The sequence below is a fragment of the Somniosus microcephalus genome, chromosome 2, assembly GCF_052327205.1.
Source record: "Somniosus microcephalus isolate GS21.2 chromosome 2, FLI_Smic_1.0, whole genome shotgun sequence".
Classification (NCBI taxonomy): domain Eukaryota; kingdom Metazoa; phylum Chordata; class Chondrichthyes; order Squaliformes; family Somniosidae; genus Somniosus; species Somniosus microcephalus.
This window is the reverse complement of record NC_140988.1, coordinates 237,685,665-237,697,915: the sequence shown is the minus strand read 5'-3', so window position 1 is coordinate 237,697,915 and position 12,251 is coordinate 237,685,665. Positions and strand designations below refer to the sequence as shown.

At 47.3% G+C, this 12,251-nt stretch overlaps 1 protein-coding gene across 2 annotated transcripts in view; it reads left to right on the top strand.

Moving 5' to 3' along the window:
- aasdh (aminoadipate-semialdehyde dehydrogenase) overlaps nt 1-12,251 on the top strand; it is a 50,629-nt gene that overhangs the window by 17,512 nt on the left and 20,866 nt on the right. For both annotated transcript variants that reach the window (XM_085970432.1, XM_085970425.1), the window contains exons 7-9: nt 4,533-4,705; nt 7,144-7,363; nt 9,366-9,481. In XM_085970432.1, the coding sequence (XP_085826558.1) occupies nt 4,533-4,705; nt 7,144-7,363; nt 9,366-9,481 (509 nt within the window). The remainder of the gene's footprint in view (nt 1-4,532; nt 4,706-7,143; nt 7,364-9,365; nt 9,482-12,251) is intronic.

Here is a 12,251-nt window from a genome sequence, read left to right as displayed (position 1 = left end):
TTTTGGCCAGGCTGACAGCGGCATACATGGACAGAGCATATTCATTCATCTCACCCATTCACTTCGCATCCATTTCAATTACATTACACCGATATTTTACACATACAAACAACTTTTCAAATAATATGCTTCCACATATGCAGTCTGTTTAAGGCACAGAGGGGGAGAAACTCTATCGCCCCGTTTGGGGCGCTAGTATTGGCGGTACGCAAAGTTTAGCTCCAGGCGCAACTTATCGCCACCTCGAGCGATATTGGGTTGCAGCGCCCCTGAAGGTGATTGCGGCGCTAAATCAGGCGCTGCACAGTACTCTTTAAGGCGCTAACCCGGCGGCGCTACTCAATTTCTCGGCGGCCGGGCGCAGCGCAGGTGCTGTCAATAATCGATTTCCCCGAGATCTGCTGGCGCCGGCCAGCTCTTAAAGGGGCGGGTCAATTAACATCAGCAGCCACACTGTACGCCTTGTAGGCCTCAAAATCGGCGGTGACCTACCTGTGGCGTTCAAAACTTCCAAGACATGGAGAGGGTCAGGCAGAGAGCGGAGCGCTTTAGCGATGGGGCATTGGATGATCTGGTTGGCGCAGTGGAGCGCCGGCGAGCTGTGCTGTACCCTGAGAATGGCAGGAGGCCTCATCAGAGCGAATACCGCAGAGCTTGGAGGGATGTTGCCCAAAGAGTCACCTCCAGCAGCGTGGTGCCCAGGACTCCTGTGCAATGCAGGAAGAAGTTCAATGACCTTACTCGGGTCGTTAGGGTGAGTGCCTTTTTCACATTCATCTTCATCCCTCCATCTGCACCTGACTTTATGGCCAGAGGGTGCGCGAAGTCCCAATGGCCATCTGCCAGCCAGCACCCATGGCCCTTTCTGGAAACACACACGCACATTCAGCTCAGTGCACAATGTAAGGGCTATTCTACCATGGGGGGCATGTAATGTCCGCTCAGGGCAGCATGTTTCATCACTTCCCGTCCTTTCTCCTGCAGGCCAAGCTGGCCAGGAACCGTAGGGAGCAGCTTCGTACCGGAGGAGGCCGGCCTCACCTGCAGACCCTCACAGACCTCGTGGAGCGAGTCCACCAGATTGTTGGAAGCCGGATGAGTGGTCCTGTCACCTCTGGAGCTGCCGACCCCATTGTGCACAGCGATGGTAAGGTCATCACCTTTTTGAGCTCTCTCCTTCCACTTGTTCCCCCCACCAGCATGCTTTTTCACTTTGGACCCAAGTCAGTGCATTGCAGCACTCATGCATCCCTTGCTGCCACCCTGTCCTTTCGCTAAAGCCACTCTTCAACCTCCCTGCTTTCAGATGCTGCATCACCAGCTCAGGAGCCGGGCCCTCAAGCTGCCACTGACTCCGGAGGCGACGAGCAGGAGGAAGCCGGACCATCCCTACCACCCTCAGGCGAGCCAGCCCCTCTGCAGACTGGGGAGACTACTTCCCTGGAGGGGAGTGGGGGGGAATGCTCTGAGGAGGAACCAGTTCCAGGAACCAGTGGGCTGCAGCAACGCAAGGGGGGTAGGGAAGCGCGGGGGCCGTCTCCCCGGAGGGCGAGTCAGGCTGCGAGTGCTGCTGCACAGAGCGCAGAAGAGGTGCGTGCCCTCGCAGAAATGAGCGCCTAGGCTGAGGCACACTGAGCTCATGGCTGCAGTGGCAAGGATGCCTGACTCCATCGAGACACTGGCAAGGCGTGTCCAAGACTTCGGCGCAGCACAGGCAAGGAGTCTCCAAGACTTCGGCGCAGCACAGGCAAGGAGTGCGCAGGACTTCGGGACAGCACTGGAAAGGACTGTCCAGGGCCTCTGGACAGCACTGGAAAGGACTGTCCAGGGCCTCTGGACAGCACTGGAAAGGACTGTCCAGGGCTTCACCGAAGCACTGGCACCTGCCACACAACTACTGAGTGCTGCCACGCAGTCACTCACTGGTCTCATGCAGACGCAGATTGAGGCCACGTGACCACTGACTACTGCCACCCTTGCTGGATCAGGCAGGATTACCTGGGGCCCTTGCAGCACCACAGCAGGCCAGCAATCTGTGGACCATCCGATTGCTGCGCATGCTGCGGTGCTGCACGTCAGAGTGCCAGTGTGGCAGCCGACCAGGGAGCTGCTGTCCGCTCTCCGGATGACAGCATTCCTGATGCCACCGCTGGCATGTCTCCACTGCAGCTGCCACCACCTGCAGGACAGACTGCTTCCACCCATGCACAGATGGAGCAGTCAGCAGCCGGGCCCTCCAGGCCCAGAGGTCGTCCAGGCCGTCCCTCGGGCATCTGCCGCTTCGGACAGTCAGCAGGCCTCCACCAGCCTTGCTGCAGCCACTGGGGTCACATTGCGGAGGAGCTGCAGGGAGGGAAGGGGCCAATCTCTCAAGAGAAGCAGATCACCATCAAGGGGGAAAGAGTAGAAGGTGCTGCTGAAACGTCTTATTTGTAGAAATCAAGGCCACGGATGCTGGTCTGACTGTTAGTTATGTTCTGGACAGTCTCCCGGGTGTGTGAGGCACTTACGTGTCAGTGTGTTAGTTTTGCTTTCTGTTGCCATTGCTTTGTCTTGTTGGAAGGAAGCACATTTTGTACAATAAAAAACTTTCTTTATTTACAATGGCCATGTCTGCTATTTACATGCATTTTGCCCTTCACAGGCTTTGGGGTATCAGAACGGTTCCATTCCTCTTCTTGGAATGTCAGCATGCATTCCGTGAGAGGGGCCTAGAAGCGACTTCTCATCAGCCTCTGACGGACGGCCCTTCCAGTTTGTGCCTCCCTCCCATCATGGTCCTGCTCCTCCTCCTCCTCCATCTCCTCCTCCTCTGCTGGTGCTTCAATGTCTGGTGGCATTGGCTGGGCCCTGAGGATTGCCAGGTTATGCAGCATGCAACATACAACCACGAAGTGGGAGACTCGCTCATGCGAGTACTGCAGGGTTCCTCCGGAATGGTCCAGACAGCGGAACCGCTGCTTCAGGACTCCGACTGTGTGCTCCACAATGTTCCTCGTCGCCTGATGGCTCGCATTGTAGCGTTCTTCAGCAGGGGTGCTGGGCGAATGGAGCGGGGTCATCAGCCACGGGCACAGAGGATAGCCCTTGTCCCCGAGAAGCCAGCCTCCTGGGTGAGCCAGGGCCTCGAAAAGGCCTGCAACAGAAGTCTGGCGCAGGATGAAGGCGTCATGGCTGCTGCCTGGGAACTGTGCATTCACTGCGAGGATCAGGTGTCGGTGGTCACAGACCAGCTGGACATTCAAGGAATGGAACCCCTTGCGGTTGCGGAACTCCTCCGGATTCAATACAGGCGCCTGCAAAGCCACGTGCGTGCAGTCAATAGCACCCTGCACCATGGGGAAGTCCGCTATTGCTGTGAAGCCCTCTGCGCGCTCCCACTGCTTGTCCGGGGTCATTGGGAAGGAGATGTACTGCCGCCTCTTAAACAGGGCATCAGTCACTTGACGGATGCAGCAATGCACCGCAAACTGTGAGATGTTGGCTATGTCCCCAGTTGCGGCCTGAAAGAAGCCGCTTGCGTAGAAATTTAGTGCAACAGTCATCTTCACAGCCACCAACAGAGATGTCCTGCACCTTATCTGAGGCTGCAGATCTGGCTGAAGCAGGTGGCACAGCTCAGTCACCACCTCCTTTCTAAAGCGCAGCCTTCTGATACACTGCGCCTCCGACATGTTCATGTAGGAAAACTGCTGTCGGAAAACCCTGGCAGCGTAAGGTCTGGTGTGGCGATGTCTGTTGGCCCTCCTCCGTCTGGCCATGCCTGCCCCTCTCTCCCTGCGTCTCTGTGCCCTTTCCAGATGATTTAGCAACAGGACGTTCCCCTCCAATGCAGCCCCCATAATAAGTGCGCACAGAAAGTCTCCCCATTTGAAATGCTCACCAACAGCAAGGTGATGGTCAGAAGGCTGAAGTTCTTCTGCCAGCGCTGGCTCAGTGGTGAAATGGCTCTCAGTGTGCAGCTCAGCAACTCTCTCTAACTCTCGAAGAAGTTGTGCTCCAAAAATGGCTGCCGCTTTTATACCACAGCAGTCCCCTTTAAAGAATGCCCCCCCCCCCCCCAGCCCAACAGCGACTGGGTAACGTTCCAGGTAAGCTGTCCTTATTAGCGCCAGGCGGAACGGAGGGGCGCGCCACTGAATTTCCGGTCCGGGGCGCCCAAAAGGCGTTGCACACTGAAATGATGTCATGATCTGCAATATGGGAAGAGGCGCAGGGTTCGCTGCGCCCGGGCGCTAGTTGGTTACTGCCCCACTTCTCGGCCTCTTTAGGCGCTAATGGGTGGCGCAACCAACCGAATTTCTCCCCCAGAGACTCTTAAGACATAGACAGGAATTTCATAACATTGCACATTTTTTGTGTTAAATAAATATTGACACTAATTAAACCATGCCATGTTACCTATGCCTTGGTGTCTGTTAACAACAAGGCACATCAGCACATGGATTAGTTACTGGTGGAATTCTAAATCGATATTATTGATCTAATGTTATGTGGCAGTGAAGTATCATTTGTCCTTTATTCTTTGACAGGTGGTGAAGAGCGTGTATGTCTTCTTGATGATGAAATAACTGTGTGTCCAGGAACAATGAGAGCCACTGGGGACTGGGTAATCGTTAAAGATGGACATTTGTATTATTTAGGTCGCCAAGACAACCAGATTAAACGCCATGGGAAACGTGTGAATCTTGAAAGTGTACAACAGGTAATTCTATGGTTAAATCCACTTATATCAAATGTGATAGATAAAAACTGCAACAGTAGTTAGTGAAATTGCGGGTGTACAAATTAAATATAGATACAAATTCTATAGCAATAGGAAAAAGCCATGAGACCCAAAAAGGTCTGTCTGTTTTTCATTGAGCACAGCAGTGGGACTGGGTTGGGAGCAGGATATAAAATTTTAAAATTTTAAAATTAAAACCAATGGACCAGAAGAGAAGTAGGAGTCTTATCTGTTTTAACAGCGTTAGGGATGTGGCAAAATGTGATGGCATCTATTCTGAATTTTTTATTTTTCTTCCTGGATCTGATTTCTAATCAAAGAGCTGAATCTAGAGAAAGTAATTTTATTTATCTGATTGGAAAATCAGGACGTGTCTTTAAATCACTTTTTTTCTTGACTGACTGCAAGACTTGCCATGTGATTTAACTACTTTAAGTCCTGCCCTCCCTGTCCAGTACTCTATAGAAGATGTCAGCGTTAAAATGCATTCTGGGAGTTGCAATCCAACGGAGTGATAAGTGCAGTGACAATAAAAGTCACTACTTGGTTGAGCTTCTTCATTCAGGGAAGGAAGGTGGGAAATAGTGGAAGTCAAGCCCATGTTCCAGAAAGAGGGGCAGACTTATGCACTGGAGACTTCTTAGAGGCATATCGAACATACTGTTGCTGACTTTATGGATGAGTTTAGTGGGTCTTTTACAGGATGATATTTTTTAATGTATTTGTTTTGTTATAAATGTCTATGGCCATACAGTCAGTTGGGTCAGAAATTAAGATAAAGTTGCCTATCGAAAAAATAAATTGTGCAATGTGGTAGATGCTACCAGCTTAGTACTGTACCTTTAGAAAAAAAATTGAGTGATTGTATTGGTTGGTTTTATGTAACTTTCTCATTCCTTATGTTTGATTGGTTTAAACCAATCAAAGCAGTGTGATAGAAAATCTTCCCCCTGGAATATTTAACATGCAACCTTTACTAAATGCAAGACTTTTAATTATATAAATAGCAAGGTTGCCAAGGCCAATTCATTAAATATATTCAAGAAGGCGTTAGATATATTTCTTAAGGCTAAAGGGATCAAGGGATATGGAGAGAAGGCAGGAACAAGGTACTGAATTTGGACGATCAGCCATGATCTCATTGAATGGAGGAGCAGGCTCGAGGGGCCGAATGGCCTACTCCTACTCCTGCTCCTATCTTCTATGTTTATTTCTGGGGTGCTCTGCTTGTGACTTATTTCCACGTGAAAGTTTCCCATTTATGGCTACCAATGTCTCTTGTTTTTAAGCAATCTTTTATCCACTTTACCTCCTATTCCATGGCTGCTTACTTAAGCCATTATTTATCGTGAAACTTTGTCAAAAGCTTTCTGAAAATCCAAGTATATCTTATGTGGTGCACAAGGGGTTGGGGAAGAGGCTGGTAAGTGCTGTGAGCAAAGGGTGGGTGATGAATTGTCTCAGTGGGAGTGAAGGGGAGAAGGCCAGTAAATGCTCTCAGTTCGGGGGAAAGGCTGTAAATACTGACAAGTGTGGTGGAGGGGGAACAGTAGAGGTGGGTGGGGGAGGGCAGCTGGTAGCTGGTCTCAGCAAAGGAAGGGGATCATATAATTTCTCTCAGTAGGCTGGGGACCCAATTGGAACTATAATGCTTCCATCAGCCGAGCACACGCATCATGGGGAAAGGACTGGATTCGAACTTAGCGGCTACTATGGAGTGCAATTAGCCGAGGCATCTGGGAGCACATTTTTTAAAATTTGTTATATGGGATGTGGGCGTCACTGGCAAGGCCAACATTTGTTGCCCATCCCTAATTACCCTTGAGAAGGTGGTGGTGAGCTGCCTTCTTGAACCGCTGCAGTCTGTGTGCTGAAGGTACTCCCACAGTGCTGTTCAGTAGAGAGTTCCAGGATTTTGACCCAGCGACGATGAAGGATCGGTGATATATTTCCAAGTCAGGATGGTGTGTGACTTGGAGGGGAACTTAGAGGTGGTGAATGAAGGGAGACGACCAGGTGTATACTTTGCAGAACCTAGAGAAGAAGAACCATGAAAATACCTGGCAAGCGCTAACATTTCTTAACAGTCCGATCAGAATATTTACTGCTGATTTCTAGGATGTCTTCTTCAATAGCCTGGTATTTTAATCATCTAGTCTTTTCCCTGGTGTAATTAGGTTTCTGTTATTATGAAAAAGACATAAAATATATTGAAAAATAATGTCTCCACAAAGCTGTAATGATTTGTTTTTTTTTTTTAAAAGGAGCAGCACTAGAATTATGGGTGTTAGAATTGCTAATAAATTGTGCCCCTTTAATAAAACTCATTGCTTTTGTTTTGATTTGGCAATAGTGACAAAGGTGCATTGAATTTTCTTAATGCTGAAAAAACAGTAATGAATTACAAATATTTCTAGGTAGCTGAAGGTTTGAAGCAAGTGGAAACCTGTGTAGTGACCAAATGTGATCAAGATAAGCTGGTTCTCTTTGTAGTGCCCAGGGGCATTTCTGGACAGCATAAAGGAAGTACCACTAATTTCCGCAGAGATATCCTCCTTGACCTTGGAAAGCACCTCTCTTCCCATGCTATTCCAGATGATGTTGTCCAAATCAATTCAGTACCGTCTACAGCTCATGGTAAATAAATCATAAATTTCAATTAAGCGTTCTAAATCATATGTTATACTTGTGTATTTGCTTTCTTAAATGTGACAAGTTTTAGTTTTCATTGATAATATATTCTAACAAATCTTTGGCTGAGAAAATTGAGCGCAAAGCTTTGGAACATGCAAAACCAGTCTGGAACATGCAGAGTGTTTCAAGAATAACCTATAGAAGGAGGCTAGTCAGCCCATCATAACTTTGCTTGAACAATCTAAAACAAATTATTCTGCCCTGCTCTCTCCCTTTAACTCTATATCTTCCTCTGCTTCAAATATTTATCCAATTTTCCCTTGCAAGAACCAACCACATCCTGTCTTTCTATAATGGGTTGCCCTAAAGTATACTCTTATTCTGGCCTTGTACATATTTATCATTGTCTTGTTCATATTTATTATGACCTCTTTGCTTCTGTCTTCTATGCCCCTGTCTATAAAACCGCAAATACTGTAGCGCTTTTTAATGGCTTGATCTACTCGCACTTGCACTTTCATTTTCAAGGAATTATATGTTTGACCTCCTAAGTTTCTCTGTTCATTCATTTCACTGTCTTTCCATTGAGTATATACTCCCATTCCAAGTGTCTGGTTCAGTTTTAAAAGGAAACTTATAAATGCTTACAGGGGAAAAAAATATCTGTCTTCATTATAATAAAATCTCTTGCCTCATATATATTGATTCTTTGCCTACTTCATGATAGTCAAGCCATTGATCTGTTTTCTTCTGTGTTTAAATGTATTTTTTTCCTTTCTGATTATTTTGTACTTTGCAATTTCAATTTTGTCTCATTATATCCCACCAAAAAAATCTACTTCATGACATTGGAGCAAAAAAATTGTCTAGGATGCAGTCATCGTGATATTTCCCACCTAGGCTCAGGCTGATGGGAAAGCTTTTGATAAGTTGCTTTAAATATTGTGAATTTTCACGTGATAGGATTATGTATATACCACTAGGAATAACATGACAGATCACCTGCCATTCCATTTACAGCATGCTGAAGGTGTCCGCTGAGCCTCCACAAGCCCCAAACTAGATTTAAGGAGCCCAGGCCCATCTGCTGGGCCCTTTTACTCCCCTTCTGAGTCACATATGCTCCACTTCTACGCTTAACTTTCTTTCTTTTGTAAGTCTCACTGCATTCCCAACACACAACCTTCCTATCTGAACATCTCAAACCTCAATTTAGCACCCACCCTTGCCTAATCCTTGGTGTTGGTCTTCATTTTGATCATCTGGTCCCACCAGACATACGGCTCAATCCCCTGCTCTGTTTGCAAGAAAAGCCACAAATGTTAAGTTTTGTGCCTATAAAAATGTCTCGCTGTATGCCTTTCTAAAATCCAAGCCTTTTATCCAGAACTTTCCTTCTCCAAACTTTCTACACTACAATAAGAAATTGATGTAATTCTGTTTGAATGCTTCAGTGAATTCAGTACTTATTGCACTAAGGTGTCATTTTCCTCTAAGTTAACTAAGGCAAGCATAAAACTATTCCTTTTGCTAAATTTAGTTTGTGGCTTCCTCTTGTAATCATGTCACCTGGTTTTCTGTCTGTGGAGGCTCAGTCGTTGAGTGTATTCAAGACAGAGATTGATAGATTTTTGAAGGGAATCAAGGGATATGGGGAAAGTGCAGGAAAGTGGAGATGAGGTAGAAGATCAGCCATGATCTTATTGAATGGTGAAGCAGGCTCGAAGGGCCAAATGGCCTACTCCTCCTATTTCTTATGCTCTTATCTTGGTTTTGCATAAAATGTGATAACAGTGCATCCATTTTACTTACTCCATTCATTATGTTAAAAACTTGAGTCCTATTTATACTTAAGTTGGCCGAATGAGATTATTTCAAAAGTAAGACACACCAATTGTCATCTTACAATAGCATTTTTCTTTAGAATTTCTTGATGTGGACCATAAAGTTGATATTGGTTCAATTAAAACAATATATATATATTTGTATTACCTGTTATAACTAGGAAAAATAGACCAAACTACTTTAATTCAGACATACCAAGAAAAGACAAAGGCAAAGAACGCAAACAGCGTGCGGGGGAAAAAAGAACTTTGGGAAGGTATTCATCGGCTTTGGAAGGTAACATTTTTATGGTTTTATTATTGTCTGGATCATTTCCTTATTTTATTTATATATATATATATATATATATATACTAGCTGGGGGAGCCCGGCGGTGCCGAGGCTTTTTGAGGGCATGTTGTTGTTGGAAGAGAGAGAGGGAGCGACTGGGGGGAAGAGAGAGAGGGAAGGAGAGAGAGAGAGGGGGAATGCGAGAGAGGGGGAGAGAGAGAGAGCGGGAAGGAGAGAGAGGGAGGGAAGGAGAGAGAGAGGGGGAAGGAGAGAGAGAGATGGAAGGAAAGAGAGAGAGAGATGGAAGGAGAGAGATGGAAGGAGAGAGATGGAAGGAGAGAGAAAGAGATGGAAGGAGAGAGAGACAGAGATTGGGAGTGTGAGAGAGAGAGATTGGGAGTGTGAGAGAGAGAGATTGGGAGTGTGAGAGAGAGAGATTGGGAGTGTGAGAGAGAGAGATTGGGAGTGTGAGAGAGAGAGATTGGGAGTGTGAGAGAGAGAGATTGGGAGGGAGAGAGAGATTGGGAGTGAGAGAGATTGGGAGTGTGAGAGAGAGAGATTGGGAGAGATTGGGAGGGAGAGAGAGAGAGAGAGATTGGGAGTGAGAGAGATTGGGAGTGTGAGAGAGAGAGATTGGGAGTGTGAGAGAGAGAGATTGGGAGTGAGAGAGAGATTGGGAGTGAGAGAGATTGGGAGTGTGAGAGAGAGAGATTGGGAGAGATTGGGAGGGAGAGAGAGAGAGAGAGATTGGGAGTGAGAGAGATTGGGAGTGAGAGAGATTGGGAGTGTGAGAGAGAGAGATTGGGAGTGTGAGAGAGAGAGATTGGGAGTGTGAGAGAGAGAGATTGGGAGTGTGAGAGAGAGAGATTGGGAGTGTGAGAGAGAGAGATTGGGAGTGTGAGAGATTGGGAGTGTGTGAGAGAGATTGGGAGTGTGTGAGAGAGATTGGGAGTGTGTGAGAGAGATTGGGAGTGTGTGAGAGAGATTGGGAGTGTGTGAGAGAGATTGGGAGTGTGTGAGAGAGATTGGGAGTGTGTGAGAGAGATTGGGAGTGTGTGAGAGAGATTGGGAGTGTGTGAGAGAGATTGGGAGTGTGTGAGAGAGATTGGGAGTGTGTGAGAGAGATTGGGAGTGTGTGAGAGAGATTGGGAGTGTGTGAGAGAGATTGGGAGTGTGTGAGAGAGATTGGGAGTGTGTGAGAGAGATTGGGAGTGTGTGAGAGAGATTGGGAGTGTGTGAGAGAGATTGGGAGTGTGTGAGAGAGATTGGGAGTGTGTGAGAGATTGGGAGTGTGAGAGATTGGGAGTGTGAGAGATTGGGAGTGTGAGAGAGATTGGGAGTGTGAGAGAGATTGGGAGTGTGTGAGAGAGATTGGGAGTGTGTGAGAGAGATTGGGAGTGTGTGAGAGAGATTGGGAGTGTGAGAGAGAGATTGGGAGTGTGAGAGAGAGATTGGGAGTGTGAGAGAGAGATTGGGAGTGTGAGAGAGAGATTGGGAGTGTGAGAGAGAGATTGGGAGTGTGAGAGAGAGATTGGGAGTGTGAGAGAGAGATTGGGAGTGTGAGAGAGAGATTGGGAGTGTGAGAGAGATTGGGAGTGTGAGAGAGAGATTGGGAGTGTGAGAGAGAGATTGGGAGTGTGAGAGAGAGAGAGATTGGGAGTGTGAGAGAGAGAGATTGGGAGTGTGAGAGAGAGAGATTGGGAGTGTGAGAGAGAGAGATTGGGAGTGTGAGAGAGAGAGATTGGGAGTGTGAGAGAGAGAGATTGGGAGTGTGAGAGAGAGAGATTGGGAGTGTGAGAGAGAGAGATTGGGAGTGTGAGAGAGAGAGATTGGGAGTGTGAGAGAGAGAGATTGGGAGTGTGAGAGAGAGAGATTGGGAGTGTGAGAGAGAGAGATTGGGAGTGTGAGAGAGAGAGATTGGGAGTGTGAGAGAGAGATTGGGAGTGTGAGAGAGAGATTGGGAGTGAGAGAGAGAGAGATTGGGAGTGAGAGAGAGAGAGACTGGGGGGAGAGAGACTGGGGAGATAGAGAGAGCGACTGGGGGGGAAGAGTGTGTGACTGGAGGAGAGAGAGAGAGATGGGGGCGAGAAAGAGAGTAGAGAGACGGGGGGAGAGAGAGTAGAGAGACGGGGGGAGAGAGGAGAGAGAATGGGGAAAGAGAGAGAGAGAATGGGGAAAGAGAGAGAGAGAATGGGGAAAGAGAGAGAGAGAATGGGGAGAGAGAGAGAGCTATACCCTTCACACCCTCATTGAAAAACATATACACCAAACAAAAAATGGGAAAATATTCGCCTGTTTCATCGACTTCAAGAAAGCCTTTGACTCTATATGGCACGAAGGGCTCTATTATAAACTTCTTCAATGTGGAATAGGGGGCAAAGTCTATGACCTTATTAAATCAATGTATCTGAAAAACAAATGCGGGGTCAAAATTGGAGACAAACGCACCGATTTCTTCACCCAGAGAAGAGGCGTCCGGCAGGGCTGCAATTTGAGCCCGACCCTGTTCAACATATACATAAATGAATTAGCAGACATGCTGGAGCAAAGCGAGTCACCAGGTCTCCGTCTCCTAGATGGAGAAGTGAAATCCCTGTTCTATGCGGACGACCTGGTTCTGCTGTCTCCCACAGAACAGGGATTACAGCAACAACTAGACCTACTCGACAAATACTGCCAAAATTGGGCTCTAACAGTAAATCTAAAGAAAACCAACATCATGATTTTTCAAAAAAGGCCCAGATGTCAGGAAAACAAATACCAGTTTACCCTCAGTG